Raw genomic sequence first — 27,814 nt, forward strand, 5'->3', positions numbered from 1 at the left:
TAGAAGATGGGGGCTGCTGTGTCAAAACCTTCCTCAGCCATAATTAATCCCCTGAGCATAACTCAACATCAGATCATAGCCTGCCAGATGGCCTAGGCCCTCCCTTATCACCTAAACTATGTCACAACCCCCAATCACTCTGTGAATGAAAACATCAGGACCCTTACAAAGAAAACTTGCTGAGAACTATTCAAAGGGTAGTGAAACAATTAAAAGGACAGGAAATTAAGACAAAAACAGAGGGATTCAAATTCCTTAAAACCGCTAACCCTCTGAGCACCACACCATTCTCTCCTTGAGGTGTCCATGCAGTTCCCATGCTGTAACTTAACTTCTCACTGTCTCTGGGCCCACTGTACCTGTGCTGACCCACATGCTTTTTTTTCCTCCTTTATTTTTGGGGAGTGCCAGGGGTTGAACTTGGGGGCACTTGACTACTGAGCCACATCCCCAGCCCTATTTTGTATTTTATTTAGAGACAGGGTGTGAGTGAGTTGCTTAGCGCCTCACTTTTGCTGAGGCTGGCTTTGAACTCCCGATCCTCCTGCTTCAGCCTCCTGAGCTGCTGGGATTACAGGTGTGTGCCACCATGCCCAGCTCATGCTTTCTTCTTCTTCTTTCTTTCTTTTTTTTTTTAATATTTATTTCTTAGTTTTCGGCGGACACACATCTTTGTTTGTATGTGGTGCTGAGGATCGAACCCGGGCCGCATGCATGCCAGGCAAGCACGTTACCGCTTGAGCCACATCCCCAGCCCTCATGCTTTCTTGTTAAAAGCAATTTACCTGCAGCCCTGCCTGGCTTAAATTAACAGGATATATTATATTCCTCAGCAAGCAGGTTCTTATGTGCAGGAGAAATGCAGACCCAAATAAGAAGAACACAGTTACCCTGGTAATCTCATCTGTTAAATTTACACGGATGAGATCCCAGAACTCAGACGATAAGGATAAGCCCCTACTAACCATAAAATTTGTAAGAACGGATTCCAATTAGAACCAGTCAGCATGGGCCAAAGTAACCTAGAGTTGTCATAGCAGTGGAGACTTGAAAGTCTGATGTCATCCTGTTGTCAGTCAAAAGGTAGTCCTGGGCAGACTCTGGAAACTTCTCTGGAACCCCCAATAAAATTAAAGGGCACAAGGATGTGCCATCCTTCTGTCTGAAAGTACCCACTGTCTCCCTTCAGAGTATCCCCTTTTCCCTTTTCCTGTCCCTCGTAATAAACCCATGCCTGCCATTGTGATCTGCGTGTCCTGAATCTGAGAGGCTTGGTGGTCCTGCTGTGGGGTTCTGAGGAGTATGGTACTGGCTTCAAGTCAGACTTGGGCAGGTGAATCTGGCTGGCAGCAGTGGCTTCCCCATCCACCTGCAGAGCAGCTGCTGCTTTTATCTACATCCTCAGGACAAAGGATGCATGGGGCCACATTGGGGTGACACAGGGTGACAAGAACTGTGCTTATCACCTGGGACACTTGTCTGCCCTTTCTGTATACTAAGGACATGGGCCTGTCCAAGGTCTTCGGTGCCTAGATTTAACATATTGGGGTCTCATCCATCCTGTTTTCCTTTTTTAAACTTTTTAAAACTTATCTTTATTAGTTTATTTACTTTTTGAGATGATGTTGCCTGGGCTGGCCTTGGATCCTGTGCTCAACTTCTTGGTCCTCTTGCCTCAGCCCTGTTGAGTAGCTGTGACTACAGGTGTCACTGTCACCTCCTTAGCCAGGAAAGAAAAGAACAAAGAAGGGGTCAGAGTCCCAGGGTCCCTTTTGACAGCTTACCCCCAATGACCTAAGAACCTCTTGCTAGGCCCCACTTCCTTAAGGTTCCACCATCTCCCAATAATACTGTCCTTGGGACCAAACCTTTAACATGGGCCTTGGGCAACATTTGACATCCAGACTAGCAGAAGGGTACAGGAAGCAGAAGGCACTGTCCCCATCCTGCAGGCACCTGGTGGGAGTAGGAAAGGGAGGTACTCCAGGTCGGGGTACCAGGAGAGGGATTTTCCCTAAGAGCTCCCACTTCCTATGCATGAGTAAGGGGAAATGTCAACAGGAGCAGGTGGAGTGGTTTGAGGGACTAGGGGATGCAGGTGTTGGGAATAGCGTGAAGGTGTCTATTAAAATTTTCCTGAGGAGTTAAGGTAAACTATGTGAAACCCAGTAGGTTAATGAGCCCTGAATCTCCAAGACCACAGCCCCTTATATATCTTTTTTTTTTGTAGACAATACCTTTATTTGATTTATTTACTTTTTTTTTTTAGAGAGAGAGAGAGAATTTTTTTAATATTTATTTTTTAGTTTTCGGCGGACACAACATCTTTATTTGTACATAGTGCTGAGGATCAAACCCAGGGCTGCATGCATGCCAGGCAAGCACGTTACCGCTTGAGCCACATCCCCAGCCCGAATTATATACTTTTTATGTGGTGCTGAGGATTGAACCCAATGCCTCACACATGGGAGGCAAGTGCTCTACCACTGAGCCACAATCCTAATCCCACGTATATCATTTCAACCTGTCATAAGCTATGGCTGAACGTCCTCCAGGATGTCACATGCATGAGTGAAGAACTGAAGGAGGACAGTTTTGTTTGGTTAAATGCATCCTTTCATAATGAAAGAATAACAGGATTGATGAAAACAAAATTTGTGGGGCTGGGGATGTGGCTCAAGTGGTAGCACGCTCGCCTGGCATGTGTGCGGCCCGAGTTAGATCCTCAGCACCACATACAAACAAGGATGTTGTGTCCGCCGAAAACTAAAAACTAAATATTAAAATTCTCTCTCTCTCTCTCTCTCTCTCATTCTTTAAAAAATAAAATAAAAAATAAATATTAAAAAATTCTCTCTTTAAAAAAATAAAAATAAATAAAGGCGTTGTGTCCATCTACACCTAAAAAAATAAATATTTAAAAAAAAATTTTGTGAACATCTAAGTTCACAAAATTGTGTGGGCACCCCTGAAAGAAGCCATTGTTCCTCCTCCAGGATGGTTGTGGCTGTTAGGACATATTGTTGCTGAAACTCAGTCCTTGTCACCCGTGCCAATCCAATAACAAGAACATAGTTTTGAGAAAAAGGAAAAAGAAAGTTTATTATTCTGTTAGCAAAAGAGAAACACGGTGGACTCCTGTCCCACAGGCTGTGATTCTGCCATCAGCAGGAACAGAGAGCTTTTAAAGAGATGATTCAAAGGCCACATTCCATGTGCTCTCTGTTGGAGTTGTAATTCACTTGTTAAGTTGGGTGATACTCATTTCTGAGGTCCTCTGGTACCATCCCAAAGTCTGGATTACCTCATTCCTGTGGTAGGGTGTGTACACAGGGACAGATAAATCTGCCCGGGATGGGGAAGAAAGTTAATCCTGTTTCCCTGAAATTAGAGAGGGGGAGAGATTAGGGAGGAGCAAGGAGAGAGGAAGAGAAAGAAACATGTCCATTTTAAAAATAAGTCCCAGTGATCTAGTGGCAAGGGTTATATTCAAAGCATTAAGTGGACAACTGTTACAGTATCATGTGACCACAAGCTCCCCCTGCTGGACCCCGTCCACAGAACACTTCTGCCCTCCCAACTTGTTCCTCAATCCAAGGAGTCTTGAGGCAGGAGTTCAGGGGCATCTAGATCGGGGAGACAGGATACAAGAAAAATGCTGACTGAAATACAAGACCAGGAGATGAGTCATCAGTTCCTTGCTTAGGATAAGTTCCCTTATTTTGACAACTCCTGCTACTGAAGGGTTAAAGCCTGTGGTAAGTCCCACCACCGGTTTGTATTCTAATTAGCTGAAAATAAAGTAACCAATGGGAACAAATGAAGCAAGGTCTTTAGTAGGGAGAGGGGAAGGAGGTATAGCGCTGCACATAAGACAACACTCCACCAGATGTAGGGCCTTGAGTGACTGTCTTCTACGTATTGATACTTTCACTTTTATTTTCAGTAAATCTATGCTCCACCTGTTACTTCTCTGTGTCTTGCTCAATTCTTTGTTCAGGATGCCAAGAAGGTGGATCCCAACTAGACATCCCACCCATTATTAGTCTGAGAGGACTAGAGGCATCTAAACATCCAGTTCAAAGGTAAAGGCTGATCGGAATGTCATCAGAGTTGACCAACATCAGTAGCAGATCACTGCTCCCTTCTATGAGTCTCAGACCTCCTCCTGGGTCAGGTCACAGTTCAGAAGATTTGAAAACAAAATCTTCTGCAGAGTGCTGTGTGGGATATGAAGCTCTTCAGCACACTCATTTATTTGATTCTTCTTCCCTCCCCTGCTCAACATAATGGTTTCACTTTCCAGTTGAGTGGTTAAAGAATGTGTCCTGGGTTGAATCCAATTCTGCAACACAATAAAGGTGCAACCTTGTGAAATAATAGGAATTTTATGCTCCCTCACTTTAATATGGGGACAACAGTATTTTTTCCATAGGATATTTTAAGTATTAAATGAAAAAATACACATGAAACACATAGAAGTGTGTCTACACAAATCACCAGGATTTCTAGGTACAGTGATATATGCTAGTAATCCCAGCTACTCAGGAGGTTGAGACAAGTCAATTGCAAGTTCAAGGCCAGCCTGGGAAACTTAGTGAGCACTTGTCTTAAGATGAAAAATAAAAAGGACTAGAGAGGTAGCTCAGTGGTAGAGCAGTTGTCTAGCATGCATGAGGCCTGGTTTTCAAATCCTCAGGAAGTGCTGGGGGGCATGTATCACCAGAGATCTTAGAAGTTCCACTGTGGCCCTTCTCCATAGATACCTTAGTGACCAGAGGCAGCAGCAGGAACACTTCCTAAGAATCTATTTGTTGATCTGTGAAAATTTATCCTGCTGTGCTTCATGTGAAGCTACCTGCAGTACTGGTTGTTTTGATTTTTTGTACTGGGAATTGAACACGGATGCTGAACCACTGAGCCACATCCCTAGCCCTTTTTATTTTTTTGAGACAGGGCCTCCCTTAGTTGCTGAGCCCAGCTTTTAACTTGCAATTCTCTGCCTCAGCCTCCTGAGTCTCTAGGATTACAGGCCTGTACCCTGAGGTTCAATCCACATATTAGAAATACTGAGGCGTTAAAGTGTTGCCCCCAACCCGCGCAAGCAGCTGAACTTAACGTTGCTCGTGTGAATTTCCAGGGACACCAAAAAAACACAGACACACTTCACCTTTAAACAAGCTTCAGGACAGCTTCTTCATTCTCTGCCTCAGGCTCCCCAAATGGGAGAGCAAAAGAAAGTCAAGAGAGGTTGAAGAGAGAGAGAGAGAGAGAGAGAGAGAGAGAGAGAGAGTTTGGAAGTGGGCTTTTATTGGGGGGACCCTTATTCTTAGAAAGTTCCATTCAAAAAAGATCAGAAGGGGCAGGGTTACAAAGGACAGGTGAGTGTAATTTAACCCAAGGGGCCATGGGAGACACGCTTACTTCTGAAGATGTGCCCTCAAACTTCCTGGACTGGGACAATGTTCAGGTCACTGAGAGATGTAGTTACGGTCAAAGCCTTTCCACTCCAGAATGGAAGGCATGAATCACTCAGAGTGGCTCCCCACACCAAAAGAAATCAAACATGTAAGTGGGTGGGCAAAGAACCTTTACTTTTGCCAGAAGGGCGAGCTTCTGAACCTGGATAGCAAGCACACTTAGAAGGGCAGTCTGCCTGTTTCTATCCCTGACAGCTCTCCCCCCTTGCTTAAATAGAAGGAGCTCCAGGTTACAATCTACATGATCAGCTAATTTTAAAATTGAGGCAAGCAGAGGGAAGTTTTTTTTTTTTTAAATTATAGGTGGATACAATATGTTTATTTTTATGCAGAGTTGAGGATCAAACCCAGTGCCCTCACACATGCTAGGTGAGCAATCTACCTCTAAGCCACAACCCCAGCCCAAAAGGAAGTGTTATAGTTAAAAATAGCTACAATTGGATCTTTACATCCCAATTAAAGCTAAATAACTATATCCTGAAAATGGATTATCACACTGTCTATTCTCACACCCAGCACACATACACACACAATTCTTCAAGGCTATGTAATTAAGACAACACAGCAGGAGACCAGAAGTTAAATCAAAAGTCGTCTGAGGTTATATGGTCAACAGAGATGACCAAAAAAAAAAAAAAAAAAAAATCAGAGAGGACAAGGTTAGTAAAATCAAACCCACTGAGGGCAGTAATATGCCCTGTTATGAAAAATAATATCAGGCATTTTCCCAAACAGTAAGGAGCAGCTCCGGATGGTGGTGGGCAACCACACACAGAGAAGAGTCACTAAAGACTTGCAGTTACTGTTACCTTATGAGCACTCTAAAGTGCACACCCCTAAGTGGAGACTGAGGATAGTAAGCAGTCATGTGGGGCATGAAGAAGCTGATGAAGAGCTCAGGTGCAACTAAACCATCTCTATCTGTGGTTACATCAAGAGACTGGACTCTGCTGACCCCAGGGATGATATAAAAGCTGAGCACCTCTGTTCATTCTTAGCTAGCCCTGCCTCCTCTGGCTCCAGCAGAACCCCTATCACCACCACCAATATAGAGTCTTGTTCCCACCATGCTGGTAACAATCCCAAGAATTATTTGATAGAATGCTGTCACGTTTCTCACGACTAAAACACTCAGGGTCACTCCAGATGAACTAGGCTGCATGAAATAATCACACAAAAGACAGAGATACCTTTTTCTTTGGGTCCTGTGACAGCTCCTCTGACCTAAGGGTTTCCAGAAAGAGAGAGAAAGCATGCACATGCTGAACCCTTTTATGGAGGAGAAGCCATTCAAATGAAGCAAGGGGTCAGGTTTCAGGGGCGTTAGGATGGCCTTAGGCCTGAGCCTAAGCAACTCCACTTTTTAAAAAACTTCATTTTAAAAGACCTGCAGTTTCACCAGGCACATCCACAGATCCCTCCAGGGTGGCCTCAAACAAGTTACTTCCCCTCACCCTGATAAAAGAAAGTGAAGCCCCTGGCAGGCTGATAAGAGGGAAAGGTGAGAAGATCATGGGGGAGACACCAGACCAGATGTTTCTGACCCCAGGGTAAATGATGTCACTGAGAAATCCATGGTAGCTGATAAGGATTGAAAGGGGGGTCAAAAGCCCCAAAATTTAGTATAAATAATAGAGCTGATGAACGGGATTCAGCCACCCGAAACAAGGATGCCCTAACCCTAACCCTAACCCTCTCACCTGGAGAGCCTGATGAGGACCTGACATCCCATCACTTGTCATCATTCTTGATCCTCTGTACGATTCTCACCACTCTCAAACTCTACCACCTGTCTGGACCTTGGTGAGTGCCGCAACTCCTCCCTATGACCCTCTCCTCAACCGGCTGTCCACTCTACACCAGGAAAAGCCTGCCTTGGTTGTCTGAATGTGCATCTGCTGGACTCAAAGCCTAAGACTTAAGACCTTAGTATGCAGAAGGAATGTCTGTCATTGTCATGATTAAATGTGTTTCTTAATCTAGAATTGTTTGCTGTGAATTGATTATGTCTATTGCAGTGCCCAGCATTAAGGATTGTCATTTTCTTGATTAAGAACCTACAGAGTGAAATTGTATGGAGTGATTTGAGTGAAAAAAGCATTGAAAGGGGCAGAAGCGCATGGACATTCTTTATTTCTCCCCTCAACTGCATATGTCGCAATTTTGCCCCTTCGCGACAAGGGGGTTGAATCTAACTTCCTAATGTCTGCTGTCAGCAGATTGACATCTAGGAAGGCCAAGAGAAGGGGACACACAAAGGGCGTTCCATGGAACATTCTACCCCAAATAGGGCAGAGGAGTAGAATTACAAAATAATAGGTGAGTGTGTCTCAACCTCAGGGGTATGCCAACTCAGAAGACTGGCCTTGCTATCTGAGTTGGGGTGTGGGGGGGGACTGAGTCACGAGTCATGGCACTACCATGCCAGACTACAGTGATCTTTGAGATCCCCATGGTGCATCAGGACTGGAAGGCATGGTAACTCAATGTGGCTCCCCACAGGATGCTATTTAATTTTCAAACATACCAGATTTACATAAACCAACCATTTCTAAATTTCTTGTTTTACATCAGGCTTATGTTTTGGGTGAAATTTTAACTACTTTTAATGTACTCTTTGTCTTAAAAAAGGTGTGGTTCAGGGCTTCAGGTGTAGTCCAATGGTAAAGGCTATTGATCAGCATGACTGCAAGTCCAGGGTTTCAGTGCTGGGTAAGCAAAGTGTAGTCCCTGCCTTTTGTTTTTGGGGTGTAAATCAGTATCTATCTGCACACACACCATGTGGTTCAAATCTGTGTTTTAACTTGATTTTTGTCTGCTTGATCTGTTTCTGAGAAGAGTGTTAACATTTCCAGCAATAAATGCAAGCCTGTAATCCCTGTGGCTGGGGAGGTCCAGGCAGAAGGATCCCAAGTTCAAGGCCAGCCTCATAAATTTAGCAGAACTCTGTCTCAAAATTTAAAAAAATATAAAAGTGCTGGGGATATAGCTCAGTGGTTAAGCACCCTGGGTTCAATCCCTGGTACCAAAATAAATTTCTGGCCATAACTGTTAGATAATAGTCATCTCTGCTCTTCTATCAGTTGTTACTTTCAGTATTTAGAGGCTGTATTGTTAGGTGAGTGTTTCTTGCTGGACAATTTCTTTTACTAGTTTATAAATTTTGCGCTTAACCCTTCGTATTCTAACCTGCCTGTCTACCTGGGCTGATTCTGATGCTGCCACCCCATCTTTGCTCTGGCCCAAGTTACCTCGGGTGCCAATGACTGATTCCCAGTTTCTTACCAGTACCTACTCGCACCTTTTGTGGTAAAGAATAATGATTAGCATGCAGCATTTTACTCCCAGGACACAGTGCATTTCCCAGCCTATCTTAAACTTGCTCTTGACTACTGAAATGGCTAAGCTTGCTTTCCAGGTGTGCCTAACACCTAAACACACACACACACACACACCTAATAACACCCCTGAGTGGGGCCTCGACACATGCCCGCCCACCTGTGAGGATGGCCTTAGGCCTGAGCCTAAGCAACTCCATTTTAAAAACTCCAGTTTCAAACCTGCACTCTCACCAGTGTGGCCCCCAGGCATCAACAAGTCACTTCTCCCCACCCTGATAAACTCAGAGTGAAGCCTCTGGCAGGCTGTCCTCGTCTGATAAGAGGGAAAGAGAAAAGATCAGGGTGGGGACCACCAGACCAGATGTTTTAACCCCAATGATGTCAATGATGGGGTTAATGATGCCACAGAGAGATCCGGTGGCAGAACTGAAAGGGGGCATAAATTTGGCATAAATAATAGAGCAAATGAACAGACATTCAGCCAGCCGATACTGATGTCCTCACTGAGAGCCTGATGAGGACCTGGACCGACATTCCAACACTTTTCATCATTGCTGATCCTCTGCATTTTCCTTACCAGTCTCAGATTAATCTACAGCCACATCTTGACCCTGGTGAGAGCCACAACTTCTCCCTACACCCCTCTCCTCAGCCAGCCGTCAGCTCCACCCCAGGAGAAGCCTGCCTTGGTTCCAGACCTGATTACTGCGGTCTGAGTGAGTGTACATCTGCTGGACTTAAAGCCTAAGGCTGGAGACTTTTGACTGACACTTGAATTTAGCATGCAGAGGGAATGTCTGTCATTAGCCTGTCATGATTAGGTGTGTTTGCAGTGCTTAGAATTAATCTAGAATTGTTTGCTGTGAATTAATTAATCTAGAATTGTTTGTTGTGAATTGATTGTCTATTGCAGTGCCCAGCATTAAGGATTGTCATTTTCTTGATTAAGAACCTATAGAGTGAAATTGTATTGCGCGATTTGAGTGAATAAAGCATTGAAAAGGGCAGAAGCACATGGACATTCTTTATTTCTCCCCTCAACTGCATAAGTCGCACCTTTGCCCATAGCAACACTGCCCCAATTCCCACAGACCACCAAGAGGACCCTGAGGACCCTAAGGACCCCCACAGCCTGGTGCCCTCACAGTGTCTCCCCACAGTGCCTCCTGCCCCCAGAGGCCCCTCAGTAGCTCACCCGCCCTCAGCTGCTATCCCAATAGCTCCAGCGGAGAGCCTGAGGCCCTGAAGGCTGGAGGCTGCTGCCGGCAGGCAGAGTCCTCGGAACTGGGGGGGGGGGGGTGCGCTCTCTCCTCCTTGTTCCTTCCAACTTGTCGCTGGCGGTGGCCCTGCATCTTTGATACAGAGATTCTGTCTTCAAACTAATAAGTTTCAGTAAGGCATGATGGCACATGTCAGATCAGGCGAGGCGGGCAGCGACCAAAGGAGGCAGATTTAAAAGGGCCGCTGAATGAGGCTTTATTGAGATATCACTCCCGGGTGGAACTCAATCAGACCCACAGAGGGGACAGGAGAAGGGTCTGAGGAGAAACCGCATGGAAGCTCGACTGGACTGGACTTTTATGGGGTTTACAGCAGGAAGGGAAGGGCTTGGGACAGGAAAAGGTGTTTTTAGGGTCCCTTGACCCTTTGGAGTTGGTCAGGGGAGTTGGCTGAACTCCAGGATTGGCCAGGGGGTCCTGCTGATTGACAGGTATTAGTCAGGAGATCTGGCTGTTGATAGGCATTTCCGCTGGCATCTGATTGATGTTCTTTTCCCACGTGGGCTGCTTTGTTCTAAGTTGCCACTAAGTCGCCACCACCAACCTAACAGCACACATCTATAATCCCAGAGACTCAGGAGCTGAGACAGGAGAATCACAAGTTTGAGAAGAGTCTCAGCAATTTAGTGAGACCCTAAGCAACATAGTGAGACCTTGTGTCAAAAAGGGTCAGGAAGCAGGTTGTAGTGGCTCATGTCTATAATCCCAGTAACTTTGGAGGCTGAGGTAGGAGGATTGAAGCAATTTAGAGAGACCCTAAGAAATGTAGATACTCAAATGAAAGAAAGAAAGAAAGCAGGCAGGCTGGGGATATGGTTCAGTGGTTACGCAGCCCTGGGTTCAATCACCAGTGCCAAAAGAAAAAAAAAAAGTTCCTTTTGTAAGTGGAGGTTAGCTCTGCCTCACATTTTCTGTTAATTTTTTCAGATTCGAAGATGAAGGCTGGAATCTTATCATCTCCTCTGAGGAGGGACTTCTTCAAGCAGGCAGGAGTGACCAGTTGGATTTGGAGCTGCCTCCCCGATCTGAGTAGCAGGCCTGAGGATGGGTCCGATACATCCATCCTGCTGTGGGCCTCCCCAGGGTCCCTGCAGGAAGTGCATGTTGGCAGGCCTTCCAGGAGCCCTGCCAGGATGCAGGGAGGCTACAGGTGCGCCTGCGGCAAGGTGTTCAGATACAGCTCGCTGCTGGGGGGTGGGGGAGGCTGTACCAGTGCAGGGAGCGCGAGTGTGGCAAGGCCTTCAAGCAGAGCTCCATCCTGCTGCGCCACCAGCAGATCCACATGGAGGAGAAGCGTTTCCAGTGCAGCGAGTGCAGGAAGTCCTTCTACAGAGCGCGCAGCTGGAGGCCCACTGCCGTGTGTGCAAGAGGGACCAGTCCTTCCAGTGCGGTAGCACCAGAAGTTCCACACTGGAAGAAGGCCTTCTGCCGCCACTTCACCCTCAGTGAGCACCGCCACATCCATAGGGGCGAGTGGCCCTATGAGTGCCCAAGCTGTGGCCAGTGCTTTGTGAAAGAAAAGTGACCACAACACTCAGAGCAACCAAGAGATCTTTATTGCAGCAGTGCAACAGAGAAGAGAGAGGAAGAGAAAGAGAGAGAGAGAGAGAGAGAGAGCGAGCACACGTGCAAAGGAGACAGAGCAAGAGAGGAGAGAGAGGGGCCCGGCAGGAGGGAGTTTTTATAGCCCAAACCTAATGGGGTCTCTGGGTCTGCAAGCTGCCTTGTTGGCACACAAGGGGGTTAAGTGCTCGGCCTTGAGCAGGGGGTTGAGTGTTCAGCTTTGAGCAGGGGGGCGAAGCGCTCAGCCTTGAGAGGGGGCTTGGGCGTTTGGGCTTGAAGCAAACAGGTGATAAAGAACCAGACAGAGGGTTTGAGTGGCCAGGTCATCCTGCAGCTAACTTTGTTTGGCATGCCCTGCAGACAACTTACTCAGCCTGTCCTGCACCTAACACTTTGTCCGTGGGTCCTCACTCCTAAAACACCACTGGCTGAACGTGGAGGAGGGCGCCCGGCAAAGTGGCCTGCACCTTGCACGCCCGCAGAGGCCAAGCTGAAGTGTGCTGAGTGCTGAAGACCCTACCTGTCAGGTTTCTGACTAAAAGGCTCAGGGGTCACTCCAGTTGAGCTGGGCTAACTTGGCTGCACAAAATAACCACACAAGAGACACAATACTTTTTTCTTTGGGGTCGCTGTGACGGCTCCTCTGACCGTAAGTGTACGCAGGAAGAGAGAGAGCCATAGCACACACTGACCCCTTTTACTGAGAAGTTATTTAAATGAGGCAAGGGGTCAGGTTTCAGGGGGCTGAGTCTATCTTCATGATGTCCACTGTCAGCAGGTTGACTGACACCTCGGTAGGCCACACCCAAGGGCACAGTAAGAGAAGGGGACACACACAAGACACTTCCATGGAAGATTCTACCCTAAACAGGGCAAGGGGTTATATTACAAAGGGACAGTGAGCATAGCTTCACCCATGGGGCTGTAGCAAGACACACCCATGCACCAGACACCAACCCTCGAATCCAAGAAGGGTGAGGAAAGCTCTGCTACATTTCTGTGACTGAGCACCTCAGCACCCAGCCGGGGAATGACTCAATCACGTGTGAGGTTGGTCTCCTACACCTACCGACACCACTCACTGCTCATCCTGCACCTGCGGTGCACACCAGCGAGCGGCCCTTCACGTGGGCAGTGTGGCAATGCCTTCGGCTGCAAGTCCAACCTTACCCCACACCAGAAGATCCATACGGAAGAGAAAGCCCTTCACGGAGGCATTCCGCAGGAGCTACACACTGAGCAAGCATTACCAGCGGTATGGTGGCCCACTCTGGGTAAGCACCCAGAACCCCTGCTGACAACGCCAGGACAGCAGGGACTTGGCCAGGGTCTCCTCAGCAGCTTGGGAATAGGTTGGGGGGTGAGGCACAGTTGCAGGACCTTGTGGGACTGAAGGCTGGTGGAGCAAGGCTGCCTCTCCAGCCATCCCCAACAGACCTAGTGGGGATTGTGGGTGAAGTATTTATTTTTAAAGTCATTTATTTTCCAAACATTAACTTCTGATCAGAAAGAAAAATGATAGGTTTGAGTTTTTCCGGCTGTTCATCTAAGATTGGCCAAGATGTGACCCTGCTTCAAGGGGCAGGAGAGTGAGCCAAGACTTGAGGTAGGGTCTGCTAGCTCCCCTAGCCTGAACCAGGGAGTGAAGCCCCAGGCCAGCCTCAGGAATGCCAAGCTGGATGTGGCTGCAGAAGGACCTGGCTGGGGAGAAGCCTGCCCACAAGCCCTAAAATCTCAGGGAAGAAGTTCCTGAGGGCCAACTGGCATATGAAGTCCTAGGGAGCCCTCCTCACCAGCCCACTCATCCCAGGAACCCCAGGAACTCTGATAGGCTGTCTTGGCCTATGAAAACCACTAGAAGAAAGAACTGCTAGCCTGGAACCAAGTTGAAGGCTTGAGAACCCGTATTTATAAATTAACATGGTTTTTCTTTTATTCATTTATTTGTTTATTTATTTATTTATTTTTAGTTGTTGATAGTCCTTTATTTTACGAATCGAACCCAGTGCCTCACACATGCTAGGCTAAGTGCGCTACCACTGAGCCACAGCTCTTAACATGGTTTTTCCAAACATAATGTTATTGTAGAACATTTGGAAAATGTCAAATTTTACATTAAAAAAAAAAAAAAAGTATGGTGGCACAACCTATAATCCCACCAACTGGGGAGGCTGAGCCAGGAGGATCAAAAGTTAAAGGCCAGCCTCAGCAAGACCCTTTCTCAAAATAAAAATAAAAAGGACTGGGGATGTGACTCAGTGATCTAGTGCCTCCAGGTTCAATCCCCAGTACTAAAATAAATAAATGAATAAATACATGAAACTTTCCTTTATCCCACTGTTTTAGTTAGCTTTTTCGCTGCTGTAACTAAAGGATCTGACCAGAACAACTACAGAGGAGGAAAAATTTATTTGAGAGCTCATGGTTTCGGAGGTCTTAGCCCATTGAAGGCCAGCTCCATTTTTCAGGGCTCAAGGTGAGGTTGAATATCATAGCAGGAGAGTGTGGCAGAGGGAAGCAGCTCACATCATGTGACCAGGAAGCAGAGAGACTCACTCTCCAGATACAAATATGTACACTAAAGCCATGTCCCAATTCCCGCCTCCTCCATCCATACCCTGTGACTTCAGTTAATCACTGATTAGGCTTATAACCCAATCATTTCTCCCTCCAAACTCTCTTGCATTGTCTCACATGTCAGCTTTCAGGGGACAGCTCACATCCAAATGAAAACACTCACCTCCAGAGATAGCAACTATTGATGTTTTGGTGTGTTTTCAGTGTCTTTCTAATGCTAGTGTGTACAGACACTTATTTGAAGAATTGGGGTTACATTCTTCTTAGAATTTTTATCTACTCATTGGGTAACAATCCCTGTGTACCTTTGCTCTTTAGTGTGAAACATAATTTATTTAACAGCTGTCTTATTTTTAGACATCTTTTCCATGTTTCATGATAATAGTTGACTTCACATGGCACATGTCTGCAGTTTCCTAGGGGTTGAATCTGACTTTATCAATAGTGCTGGGGACAGGGAGGCACTTTTGAAATTATTTTCATTAGGGGCTGGGGATGTGGCTCAAGCAGTAGCGCGCTCGCCTGGCATGCGTGCAGCACAGGTTCGATCCTCAACACCACATACAGACAAAGATGTTGTGTCCACCGAAAACTAAAAAATAAATATTAAAAAAATTATTTTCATTAATCATGAAAAATGTCACTATTTGCTTTTTTTTTTTTTTTTGTAGCAGGGATTTAACTCAGGGGCACTCAACCACTGAGCCACATCCCCAGCCCTATTTTGTATTTTATTTAGAGACAGGGTTTCACTGAGTTGCTTACTGCCTTGTTCTTGCTGAGGCTGGTTTGAACTTGCAATCCACCTGCTTCAGCCTCTGAGCTGCTGGATTTTCAGCAGTTGAGTCTGTTACAATGGTTTTGCTCCCACCATGCAAGGTAGAACACATGGACAGAACTCTATGGGTGCCTGTGCATAGAAAATGTTTTTTCTAACAAGATATCTGGGTACCATCTGTCCTTCAACCAGAAACCAGGGGTAAATTTCTGCCCTGGGCCATATTCTGCCATCTCCTTTCTGCCCTGACCACTCCTGATCCTTCCCAGTTGGCCCTGTGTGGCATGCCCTGCTTCTTGTTTCTAGGGACTTGTGTCCATAAACCAAATTCTTTCATTACATCCATTTCTGTGTGTGTCTTATCACACCTGATTTAAAAAAAGCCCTAGTACATTTTAATCACTGTGAGACTTGAGTGTGTCCAGGAGAGTACTAGCCTTGTTAGAGTGCCCCATCTGTCCTTGCCTGTTTAAAGTTGCATAGCTCTGGCTTGTCTGTCAGGATACCAATGTGCTCCTGGAGATACAGCATCTCTTTGAAAATAGCTTTTTAGTCAGGATGTTTCTGGAAACATTTACAGCTTGGAACCCTGCTGAAACAAAGGCTGGAGACACCTCAAGGGCAATATAGGGGGATTCCCACAAGGGAGTGCCCTAAACCATCCCCAGTTGAGATTTCAAGTTAAGAAGTACTAATTCGGCGAGAGGCGGCAGTACTAATTCTTCAGCACTTACTAGGGGAACTTACAGGGCCCAGCTTCCTAGAGACCAGATAGGTTCTACCAAAGTTTGTCTGCAAGGAGGGGGTCTGGCTATGGAGTTTAGAAGAGGGCTTCAGGGATTTAGTTCAAGTCTGGGGCTAGTTCCTACCTGTTTAGGAACAGAGTTATCTCCCAGTATATTTGAGGAACAACTTAAGCAGCTTTATGGGTGCCTAGGAACATCCAAGGTCCCGACTTGGATTCAGACCTACAGGGAAAACAGCTGGCCAAATCCTAAGTCAAGGCACTCTGTGTCACTCAGGAAACAAAAAGAACTCAGGGAGAACCAGGGGCCCTAAAACCCCAAGCCCAGATGGATCCAAGGGAAAGTGATCCGGGCTGGCCCAGAGAACAATGTAACCCTGCAAGGGTCTCTGATAGCTCAGTAGAACCACGACTCAGCAAAAAGCGGTGTGGAGGCCCTGGAGCGTCCTGCAGTGGATATAGAGGTAAGAGGCAGCCCCCTTCCCCACCTCCAAATAGAACCTTCAGGGCCTCAGTGCCCTATCACCTGAACACTGGGCTGGTGCCCACCCTGTGGACATCCTAAGTCAGGCTCTCTATAGACCCATGTGTCAGCTCCCCCTCGCACTCCTTGTGTTATCCTGGGTGTGCCCTGCTTACAGGAGCAGGCCAGGTTGGGGTACAGGGTTGCCAAGCCCCATCAGTTCAGGACCCTGAATTATGAAACTTGCTCTGTCATGTAGGCCAGAGACGCCAATGTGCCTGGTTGGATCTAAGGTTCTGTGAAGGCATCAGGGCACTGGGGCAGTGCTTCCTTGTCTGGCATGAGAGCTGCTGGAGGCTCAAGGCAGGAGTACACTGCTTTCCTGGGGCTTGGAGAGGAACTAGAACATTCTCCTACCGGGACTCCCTGCAGGGGGCTGAGTCCAGAGGGATCTGGATTTGGACCGGGCACTGGTCGGTGTGAGGCGAGTTTGAGTGCCCTAATCCACTGATGGGAGCCTGGAGTCAGCCCAAGGTCAAGCAGAGTCCACCACTGCCTGGAATGGGGAGGCATGCAGGTTCAGCCAGACGGTGCCTCAAACTCCCTGAGTATCCCAAGAAAGGCTGATACTGGGAGCTACCCGTGGCGGGGGTGCGGGCGACCCAGAGGACAGCAGAGAGTGGATCTCAGCGCTCCCGCAACAGCACAAGTGACGGGGTTTCGCGTGAAGCCAGGGAGACCCCGCTCAGCAAGAGGACGCCCTGGCCTGAGCTGGCGGCTCGGTCCGAGAGAGCAAGGGGGACGCCGCCTTCCTTATGGGGGGCTTACCACGTGTTCCAGCGCTCCCTGACGCTGCGGCGGCATTCAACAAGAAACAGGCTCCTGTTGCCCCCAAGCGGTCTTGCCCACGCCCCGGAGCTGTGTCACGAGCAGCTTCTCAGCCTTGTCTGGTTACCAGGAGTTCCCTTCCGGATATCTGCACTGGACCCCGGACCGCGACGTACACGAACACCAAGCACGAACTCGATTGCCTTTTGAAATGCTGGTTTATTCGCACACCACACAAAGCAATACACGAGGTGGCTGGCACACAACTGCACGATCTTACTCTCAGGCGACGAGAGTTAGTTGTGAGCAATTACATGGAGTTTCCCCCGCGCTTATATACTTTACAAGTTGTTCATACCTAACTTATCTAACATAAGCATACTGCCTGACTACTTTATCATCCTATGACCACAACTTAGAAGGTTACATCATCCACACTCAAAAAGGTTACATCATCCACTTATCTAACATAGACACACTCTCTGGTCATCTTGTGACCAGCACTAAAAAGTCACTGAGTTACTGCAAAGTCCAAACAAGTCCAAACAAGTTTCTCTGCTGATCCATGCTGACCCTTCATTCCTGATGTTTTACTCCTGTCAAGCTGGCGACGGCCTCACCCTGAACCGAGACGTCTGCGCGGCGCCGGCGTGCCCACCGGGGTTTTCTGCTAATGAAAAGCTGACCGACTGCGCCCTGACAGGGCCAGCGTGGGGAACCAGCGCCGAGACTGACCACAGGAGGTGCGCCCGGTCGAGGCGACTCCTCGCCCGGGTGCGCTCAGCTTGCGAGAAATTGGGGCCGGAGCCCCGGAGCCCACGATCCAGGGCGCGCGGAGATGCCCGGCCCCGCCCCGATTCCACTCGCGCCCGGAGTCCAGCCACGCCCTCTTCGGCTCCTGGCCCCGCCCTCCGGCTCCTGGCCCTGCCCACCGCCCTGTGTCTGGCCCCGCCCACTATCGTTTTCATCCACGCCCTCCTCTTACCCAGGCGTCTCTCAGGCTCCTGGCCCCGCCGTCCCCACGGTCCAGTCCAGACAGGTTCCTGTCCCGCCCTCCCGGTAAGCGACACCCCCGTGGCCCCTGTCCCGCCCGCCACAGACCCTAGCCTATTCCTCGAGCTCCTGGCCCAGCTCTTGGGCCTACTCTAAACCGCGCTACAATTTGCCTCTCCTTCGGGCTCCGGCTCCGCCCCTTCCTCCCAAACCCGGGAGGCGGGGCTGGGAACCACCGAGACGGCCGAACCTCCGAGCGGACCAGAACGGCCGGAAGTGGGCGGGGTGCGTGAGTGAGGCCCGTTTCTGGCGGCGTCGCGCGTTTACGGGCCTTGGGCTGGCCTCCGGTAGGGTGAGTCGGTGCGGCGCGCTGGGTTGGCCTCTACTTAGGGAAGCCTGGGCTGCTTACAGAGGCGGTGAACGCTGGGCGGAGGACATGGTCGGGCAGCGGCCGCCCTGGACTCCGTCGGCGAGAGGCGGCAGTGGAGCGTGTGAACCCCGCAGCTACCCCCAGGTTGCTCGCGGACTCCGGCGTCCTGCCTGAGTAAGGCGAGCCCTAACTGCGCTTTCCCTCCCGCCCTGGGCTGCTCCGGAGTTCTCCCTGGTTTTCCTGCATAATCACTTCTTCTAGGGTCCCGTCTTTTCCTCTCACTTTCTGCTCCTGCAGGGCTTCGAATCGGTGACAGTGGCATCAACATTGGTGCCACTGATGTTGGGTGGATTAGACTGTCTTCGAGTCCGGACCCCCATTCAGGGCCTTCCTTTCTCTTACTCTTCCAGCCCTGGCAACAGCACCCTAAATGTCCAGGCTCCAAAGGAGCATCGCCCTCCAGTGGTCACTACTGCCGGGGTCGTGCTCCCTGTCCCATTGGCCTGGGGCCACTTTCTTGGCCAAAAGCTCCTCTAAGAAGCACTTCCCATTCTGACCTCTCACGGAACTTCCTGAGGAAGGTCCAGAGGTCGCTGTTTTAGTGAGGTGTTAGCTACATCAGTAACTTCTCGGGCTGGTGCCATCCTGGTGACAGATGCTAGCCGTAGCTGATCCCTGGATGGAGTTTATGTACTTGGAGCATGCTTCCTGCATTTGATCCTATCTTCCCTGCAGTACATCATCCTGTCTTGTATCTATTTCAACCTGCAGTTGCTGCATGCCTGCTGCCTGTGATCTACCCTCACTGGCTCCTTCAATCTTATTCTTAATTGCCTCAGGCCCTTTGCACATGATGTTCATACTGCCGGGAGTGTTCTCCCCACCACAGTCACCTTGGCCTAGATCCCTGAAGAAGTGACCCTTTAGACTAAATGATTTGTTTTGTTTTGTTTTATTTTGGTACTGGGGATTTAACCCAGGAGCACTTTACTACTGTGCCACTTCCACAGTCCTTTTTATTTTTCATTTTGAATCAGGGTCTCACCAAATTGCTAAGGACGTTGTTAAGTTGCTGAGGCTGGCCTCAGACTTTCAATCCTGCTGTCTTAGCTTCCTGAGTCACTGGGATTATAGGCATGTGCCACTGCACTCAGCCTAAATCAGTTTTCCAGTTAAAGGTTTTCATAGTTCCCCATATCAGCACTACCATGATTATGATTTTTTGGTTATTTTGTTCTTTCCTCCACTAGCCTGGTCCATGAAGGTAGGATTATTGTGCATTCACCACTGCCTCCCCTTTGCCTATTTGAGTGTGTGGTACATGCCAGCCACTCCTGTGTGGACTGATTGACATCATACACAAACACATTGAAAGATGCATAAGGCTTCAGGGGCCACATACTTAAGCATCAGGGTTGCTTCGACCCAACTCATGTGCCTGCTGTGCAGGAAATACAGTACCGCCTTGATTTTCTTAGGTGTTAGGGAGCTTCTACCACCCTGACCTCTAACCCTTTCATAATTCCCTGCAGGTGTCCCAGCCAAGACCAGTGGACACCATCCATCAAGCCTCATGGTAGGAAGCTTGGCTGCCTCCATTCCCACACTTGCTCTGGGAAGCCTCCACCTCCTACTTTGGGCATCTACCCTGCTCCCTGGGCCTGGACGCAGACCCAGACCCACCCTCAGCCCTCACTGGCTCTTGCCAGGCTCAGGCACCCCCCTTGGCACCCCAAAGGCAGTGAGCAAACCTCTGCCAGATCGGCCTATCTGAGGCTTGTGAGAGGGAGGGTCATATGGTTACCAAGAGCCAGGTCCCTCCTCTCCTCTTAAACTTCCCTTTCCTCGGATTTTGGAGGAAGGAGCTGGGCAACTCTTGCCCAACCCCTTGGTACACCTGCCTGAGATATGCTGTGATGCCGTGCAAGAATGGGGCTGGCACCCAGGGATCCCTGGGGTGCTGGTATTTGTCCTTTCAGGAGGCGGTGACATTTGGTGACGTGGCTGTGCACTTCTCCCGGGAGGAGTGGCAGTGTTTGGACTCTGGCCAGAAGGCCCTCTACAGGGAGGTGATGCTGGAGAACCACAGCAGCGTGGCCGGACTAGGTGAGGTGGCACCTTGGTCCCCCTCCCTTGCACAGTCAGTCAGCACCCACACAGCCAGCCAGGCCTGCATCAGATGTGGGGGAGGCTGAGTGCTCAGACTGTCTTGGGCCAAATAGGGGCCTCAAACCTGTGCTAGGCTGGTTCCAGACTTTGCACATATCAGGTGACTCGGCCCTCACTGGGTAGGTGAAATTCTGAGAGTTAATAAAGCCTCTTTTTTCTTAAGTTACTAAATTAATGTTTGTTTTTCTTTTTTGGTACTGGAGATTGAATGCATGGCACTTTACAGCTGAGCTATATCCCCAGCCCTTTTTATTTTTTGAGACAGAATCTCACTAAGTTGCTGAGGGCTTCACCTAAGTTTCTGAGGTTGGCCTCAAACTTGTGATCTGTCTGCCTCAGCCTCCTGAGTCGATGGGATTGCAGCCATGTGCCACTATGACTGGCCAGAATAAATTTTTTGAAGACAGTGTACAGAGCAGATAATGCAGCTTGTGTGGGCAGCAGTGGCATGTCACATCTATTACCAGTTGCTGGAAGACTTCTGATTTCAATTCTAAGATGTCCCTGAGGCTTAGAGGTGTGAAAGCATTTTATACAAAGTCTATCTTACAGTATATCAAGGGTGAACACCACACCGGTTCACATTGTACCTTTACCCTTCTCTCATGTTTGGTAACGCTGGTTAGTTTTTTGTTTTTTGTTTTTTTCAGTACTGGGGATTGAGCCTGCCAGGGCTTCATGCCTGCTAGGTGAGCATTCTGCCACTGAGCTGCATTCCCAGCCTTGTCACATTTTCACATAATGTACTTTGGGTTTTGTCTTATAGCTTATGCCTTTGAGGTTTTATTAGTTATTCCCTACTTCAAGCTTTTTGAAATGGCCTACATTTTCTCCTGTGAATTTTACAGCTTATCTTCCTTATTAATATCAAGGCTTCACCATTGTGTTGGAGTTAAGGAAAAATCCTGTTTTATTTTTGTCTGAGCATTGAAACATTTCCCCAACATGATTTGCTGACAACCTCCTTTTCCTGTTGATGGTCTTAAAATATGAAGTAGTGTATTTCTGCGCTATTCTTTTCTGAGAGTCTGTGGGCCAGCTTCCTGCTTGGTTTGTTTCTGTTTCGTTGCTTTGGTTTTTGGAACACTTCAGCCTCCCAAGTGACTGGGGCTGAAGGTGCATCATCGCTTCTGGCTAGTATGTGCTAATATCTGGAGGGCAACTCGCCCTTTTTATTTTGGGGGGATGTCAAGCACTAGCCATGCTCCTAGCATCTCCTTCTCTGACCACACACAGCAGGATTCCTGGTCTTCAAACCTGAGCTGATCTCTCGGTTGGAACAGGGACAAGAGCCATGGGTTATCGACCTGCAGGGAGTTGAGGGGACAGAAGCACCATGGACCTCCCAGACAGGTGAGGTATAGGTCCTGTAGCAGAGAGCCTTTGGGAAGGAGTAGCCTTCCCAAAAGTGGGAACTAGAGAAGTGGGAGGTTGGGGTGAATCCCAAGGGCTTGACTGGGCTGCTGGGGGTGGCATAGGCAAGGACAGGGGTGGAAGGAAGCACAACAGGTCTGGGACTTCCCTGTAATGGCAAGAACACAAAACACCTGTGCATTCAGTAAAAAGTTTGTTTTTTGAAATTGTACACATTTTGTTCAGTTTCTAATTTTACTAATATACCTATCGAGAAAGGCACAAATCTGTGGATCTGAGGAAGCATTAAACTTTGCTTTCCACTTCCTCTACTCAAACAAATTGCCCCTGCTGCTGTCTCTGGAACTTCTTGGGGCCTGGGGAACCAAGCCCTCAGATCAGACCCTGGTGCACTGGCCTCCTGCAGCTGCTGCAGCAAAGTAACACAAATCAACAACAAATGTCTCACTGTGGAGCCCAGAAGACTGCAGGGCTTGGCCCTTGTTACCTTTTCCAGGATTGGGGACTTCATGCAGTTGTTGGTGTTCCTTGGCTTGTAGATGTGCCATTCCAGACCCTGCCTCCTTCACTTGGCAGCCTTCTTATTGTTTGTCCTATGTAGCCAGTTCCTTATAAGAACACCATTCTTATTGGATTAGGGGCCGCCTGACATCCTCATGTTAAATTACTATGGGTGCAGCAACCTATTTCCATGTTCCCCTCTGCCCCTCCTGCAAAGGTTCCTTCTGATCCTCCCCAGGGAGGAGACAAAGCTGGAGGGTGGCCAGTTAAAACCAAGCCTCCGAGTAAGGTGCCTGCATGGTGGAGGAAGGTTGTGGAGAGCACAATGTGGCAGAAAAGCCAGCTGCAGTGGGCAGAGTACGACAGCTTGATAGGTTTATGTGCAGCAAGTTGTACCCATAAGGGGATGAAGCAAACACAGGGTAACCCATAGTGGTCTCAGGACAAGATCGTGGGCCCTAGAGTACGGTATACAGGAGCACACAACCAGAGGCATGGAGTAAAGGAAATGCTCAGGCAAGTTCTTTGTCCCCGACTGGTCACAGCTGGCATCAGATATTGAAGGGGACTAGAGGGAACAGAGGGCGGATCTGCAGCAGTCCCTCCCCATGCCCTTGCCTACCACCAGAGCCCCCCGATGTGTGACTCCTAGCTCCTTGTTCCCAGATAGTGACGAGAGTCATAAGTCAGGCACTGCTGTGCCTTTGCTCTGGGAGGACATGTGTTCCCTCTTCCAAAGAGGCTTTGCTTTTTCATAGTGCTTGCCTTTTCCCAGGGATTGCCCAGAGTTTGCTGGAGAAGGACCTTCATGTTCCAGGGAAGGGGAGAGGACCTTGAGCTTCAGTTACAGGGGTACTATGCAGGAGCTGTCAGTGTTAAATAGAGTCAGAGAGAAATGGGCCAGCAAGGAGGTCAGAGGCTGCCGAGAGAGGAGGCCAGGAGGCTGGGCAGCAGGACAAGGTGGGACCATGGCCTGGTGTTGTGCAGGGTCAGGGCAGAACTGGGAAATGTACACCAAGCCTCTTTTGGATGTATACACAGGGACCCAGAGCGTGGAAAATATGAGCATAGCCAGGTTGTCTATGATGTCCTGGTCCTTTGGTTGGTGGTTGCAAGTGACTGTGAGCTGCTTGGTTCTGGGTAGCCCAAGACCTGGGCATTTCCACCAGGCCTTAACCCTACCAGGGATGCATCTCACTCTCCTTTGGTCCTCTTGAGTTTCTGGCAGGGGGAAGAGCAGGAGCAGTACTTGCTGGGAGTCTTAGTGTCCTGCTTTCTCACCTCCAGGCAGAGGAAGGCTTTGGAGGAGGGATGAGCAAGCCCTGCCCAGGGAGCAGCTTTTCTGTGAGGCTGGGGTGGGAGAAGGCTTCCTCAAGGCTCCAAATGCTGTCCTCATCATCATGGCCTTGTGTAAGCTGCTCAGCTCTGAGCCAGTCTGCCTCCCATGAGTGAGGCTTCTGCCAACCTCACTGGGTTGTGGAAGACCAATTAGGAACCACTGGGATCTGTTCCCATCATGCAGAAGAGTTAGGTAGGTGGGACCCCTTTCTGGAAGACATGGAAATCACTGGAAGTTGGAAACCCAGCCACTAATGGTTAGGAGTGAACAGAGCTGTGAGGCTGAAGCCCTGACTGGGTTGTGAATTTGTCGTGGGTGGAACCAGGCTGATTGTAACTGTGACTGTGACTGTGTGATTATGATCACGGAGAAGTGTGGTTTCAACAGAGGTGCTCTCTGGGATTTTGGAGTAGGACAGGAGTCTGAAGGAAAGTCCAGGAGGAAAGCAGATGTCAGGAAGGCTTCCTGGGCGACTGATGGGTTGGACCCTCCAGAAACCTGTCACAGGGAAAGGGAAGTCAGTGTGGTCTGCTGGGTGTGACCACTCAGCTTCCAGCCTAGCAAGGAGTGTCAGGTGCAAATAAGTGGCAGCTGGAGGGAGCAGAGAGTAGCCATGGGCAGCCCAGGCACTCTGCCCCTCTTCTGAGCTCCCTGGGTAACCCCCCTGCAGCTCTAGAGCCTCAGTCTCCCATTCCTGCCCATTCCCTTATTCATAGGTCAGACCCTTTTCTACCTTCCCATTTACCAGCAGGGATGCTGGGGGCCTCCGACTCCGTCTGAGAATCCTTGTTGGCAAACTTTCCACCTTCAGGTTGGCTTTGTCCAGTCCCGTTTTGCATTCTTCACAGTGCCCCTGGGATGTACCTCTTCTCACAAACTCCTCTTAGGTCATGCAACTCCCAGCATTCTGCCTAGCAGAGAGGAGCACTTCACCACTGTGGACCAAAAAGCATCAATGAAGCCAAGTATGAGGCCTCTCCAAGTACATCTTCTCGCATACATCTCCCCTTGGGGTGTGTAGCAGTGCTCCATGCAGCCCATCCTAGGAAGGGCTGGCCTTCCCCACCACTTCAGTCTTTGTCCTTTCTGTGAGCTCAGTACATATAGAGTATTTTCATTTCCTGTTTATTTCAGATTCTACTGTTAGGCTTGCACATGAGCAGGGGGACATGGACCTTCTGAAGCCTCAGGGTCCTGGCTCTGCAGACACTTCCAATTCTGAGGTCTGGTCAGAGAGACTTCCAAGCAGCCCTGTGCTGAGAGAAAGGGGCTCCCTTCTCCAGAAACAGTGTTTGATTCAGGGGACCCTGGCTCCCAAAACCTTCACCAAGGACACTACACAGGAATCCAAGGAGCTGGGGGCCAGTGGCCTCAGCTGTCAGCCTGGTAAAGGTCAGAGAGCTGGTGCTCAAGGGATGTCACAGCAATGCCAGGTCTGCGGCAGAGACTTTGGACACACTCCAGATCTGGTTCCATACCAGGAAATTAGTGTACAAGAGAAGCCTAACTGCTGTCAAGAATGCCAAAAACAATTGTCTGGCTGCTTTCAGGGGAAACTTTCAAGTAACTGCTGTGGCGAGAAGCCATATGAGTGTGAGGAGTGTGGAAAAGTCTTCAGGCTGTGTTCACAGCTTAATCAACACCAGAGAATCCACACTGGGGAGAAACCATTCAAGTGTGTGGAATGTGGAAAAGCCTTCCGCCTGAGCTCAAAACTTATTCAGCATCAGAGAATTCATACTGGAGAGAAACCATACAGGTGTGAGGAATGTGGGAAAGCGTTTGGTCAGAGCTCCAGCCTCATCCATCATCAGAGGATCCACACAGGAGAGAGGCCCTATGGCTGCCGGGAGTGTGGGAAGGCTTTCAGCCAGCAGTCTCAACTAGTCAGACACCAGAGAACTCACACCGGAGAGAGACCCTACCTGTGCAAGGAGTGTGGCAAGGCCTTCAGCCAGAGCTCAACTCTTGCTCAGCACCAGAGGATGCACGCCGGGGAGAGATCTCAGATGCTCAGAGCCTCAGAGAGCCCAAGCCTTGTTGTGCATCAGACAAATCACACTGTGGAAAAGCCCTTTAAGTGCAACGAGTGCGGGAAGGCTTTCCGGTGGATCTCTCGCCTGAGCCAGCACCAGCTGATTCACACTGGAGAGAAGCCTTATAAATGCAATAAGTGCACAAAAGCCTTCGGGTGTAGCTCACGACTCATTCGCCACCAGAGAACTCACACTGGAGAAAAGCCATTCAAATGTGACGAGTGTGGGAAAGGCTTTGTTCAGGGCTCACACCTCATCCAGCATCAGCGGATCCACACTGGAGAGAAGCCCTATGTGTGCCACGACTGTGGGAAAGCATTCAGCCAGAGCTCCAGCCTCATCTACCATCAGAGGATCCACAAGGGAGAGAAGCCCTATGAGTGCCTCCAGTGTGGGAAGGCCTTCAGTATGAGCACGCAGCTCACCATCCACCAGAGGGTGCACACCGGGGAGAGGCCCTACAAGTGCACTGAATGTGGGAAAGCCTTCAGTCAGAACTCAACCCTCTTCCAACACCAGATAATTCATGCAGGAGTGAAGCCCTACGAGTGTAGCGAATGTGGAAAGGCCTTCAGTCGGAGCTCTTATCTTATCGAACACCAGAGAATACACACTAGAGCCCAATGGTACTATGAATATGGGAACACCCTGGAAGGTTCCACCTTTGTGAGCCGTAAAAAGGTTAACACCATAAAGAAACTGCACCAGTGTGGTGACTGTGAGAAGATATTCAGGTGGCGCTCACATCTGATCATACACCAGAGGATTCATACCGGAGAGAAGCCTTACAAGTGCAACGACTGTGGCAAAGCTTTTAACCGTAGCTCAAGGCTTACACAACATCAGAAAACACACATGTGATAGACCTTCCATCTGTAGGAATGAGTAGATGTGAGTAAACCTGCAGCCTTAACTTGCTTATGTTACATGAGGTCGTTTATACTGGCAGGAAAGTAGAGTGTTGGGATGGATTCAGAATTGCTGTTAAGAATGTCCTGCTTCATGCAAAATGTTTATTTACCCATTAAATAAAGCCTGTACCCCTCACACTCAGGGTGGTGTCTGTAGTTTTGAGTTTATAGAGGGCAGGGCCAAGGGCCCACTTAGAGGAGCAGGCATGAGGGGGACCATATGAGCCCTGCCACATAGCAGGTTAAGGAAGTCACCTCAAAGGGGCTTCAACAATGAGGACATGTTTGCACTGTTAGAAGACATCCAGAAGTGGCATTCCTAGAATTCACTTCTGACTACTTTGCCTGACATCTTCTCTTAAAAGTCATCCCTGGGTAGAGCCACCCAGGGCTAGCCCTATCCCCTTAAGAGGTAGGCTGGGTCCCGAGTCTGTCCCTCAGTGTGGTTGCAGCTGGCATTCATGGAGCAAGGGTCTCAAAAGTCACACCTGTTGTCCAGGAGCTTGCTGTGTGACCCAGGATCTTTCTGCCTCCCTGAAACTTGGAGCTTTTTGCTTACCTGAAAATGTGTACTGTTGATGTAAGGAACCCATCTTTTTGTCCCTGGCAGAGGATAAGCACTTGTGACAGTGGGTAGACACAGGGCCCTGGGTTGGAGAACCATCTTGTTTGGTCCAGTGCCCCACTTTGCAGGAGACACACCTGGAGAGGTCAAGATGCATTTGTGCTGCGTGGCACATTTTCTTGAAACTTCTCAGCCTGAACCAAAAACTGCAAGGACTGAGAGAGCCAAAGAATGTGCCCTTTCTGGAAGCCATGGAGAGCCCACTGCTTCTCAATAGATCTGGAGATGGAAAGCGGGTTACAGTAGTGGCCAGGGCTTCTCAGCTTCTCTGAATGCCACCTGGGTGGGTGGGTGGGTGGTGGGTACACATGGTGGGCATGCCAGCTGAGAAACAAAGGGGGAGTAGCCACCTTCATGGTGAGTGGTAAGAGCCTGCTCTGGTGGGAGCTGGGTTTTGTTTTTGTTTTTGTTTTTTAATACCTTTATTTATCTTTATGTGGT

The 27,814-nt window shown here is 49.0% G+C and overlaps 1 protein-coding gene and 1 long non-coding RNA gene across 5 annotated transcripts; one reads left to right on the top strand and one right to left on the bottom strand.

Moving 5' to 3' along the window:
- Positions 1–3,075: 3,075 nt before the first annotated feature.
- Positions 3,076–18,020, bottom strand: LOC139702055 (uncharacterized). The gene is made up of 2 exons (XR_011704618.1): positions 17,056–18,020; positions 3,076–3,381 (listed from the first exon to the last, which is right to left on the bottom strand). It is a non-coding gene; the product is annotated as an uncharacterized lncRNA (long non-coding RNA).
- A 15-nt stretch (positions 18,021–18,035) lies between these two features.
- Positions 18,036–26,890, top strand: Znf7 (zinc finger protein 7). Of its 4 annotated transcripts, XM_027951738.3 has the most exons (6): positions 18,036–18,114; positions 19,951–19,994; positions 20,398–20,524; positions 21,824–21,940; positions 24,650–24,814; positions 24,936–26,890. In XM_027951738.3, exons 2-6 carry the CDS (start codon positions 19,992–19,994, stop codon positions 26,696–26,698), a joined length of 2,175 nt encoding a protein of 724 aa, XP_027807539.3. In that variant the 5' UTR covers positions 18,036–18,114; positions 19,951–19,991; the 3' UTR covers positions 26,699–26,890. The 4 variants fall into 4 exon arrangements, with proteins under 4 accessions (XP_027807539.3, XP_027807516.3, XP_027807521.3 ...); XM_027951715.3 differs by lacking the exon at positions 18,036–18,114 and adding an exon at positions 18,314–18,400 and having other exon boundaries at positions 19,951–20,524; positions 24,689–24,814; XM_027951720.3 differs by lacking the exons at positions 18,036–18,114; positions 24,650–24,814 and adding an exon at positions 18,314–18,400 and having other exon boundaries at positions 19,951–20,524.
- Positions 26,891–27,814: the final 924 nt, after the last annotated feature.

This window comes from Marmota flaviventris, chromosome 15 (genome assembly GCF_047511675.1).
Source record: "Marmota flaviventris isolate mMarFla1 chromosome 15, mMarFla1.hap1, whole genome shotgun sequence".
NCBI lineage: Eukaryota > Metazoa > Chordata > Mammalia > Rodentia > Sciuridae > Marmota > Marmota flaviventris.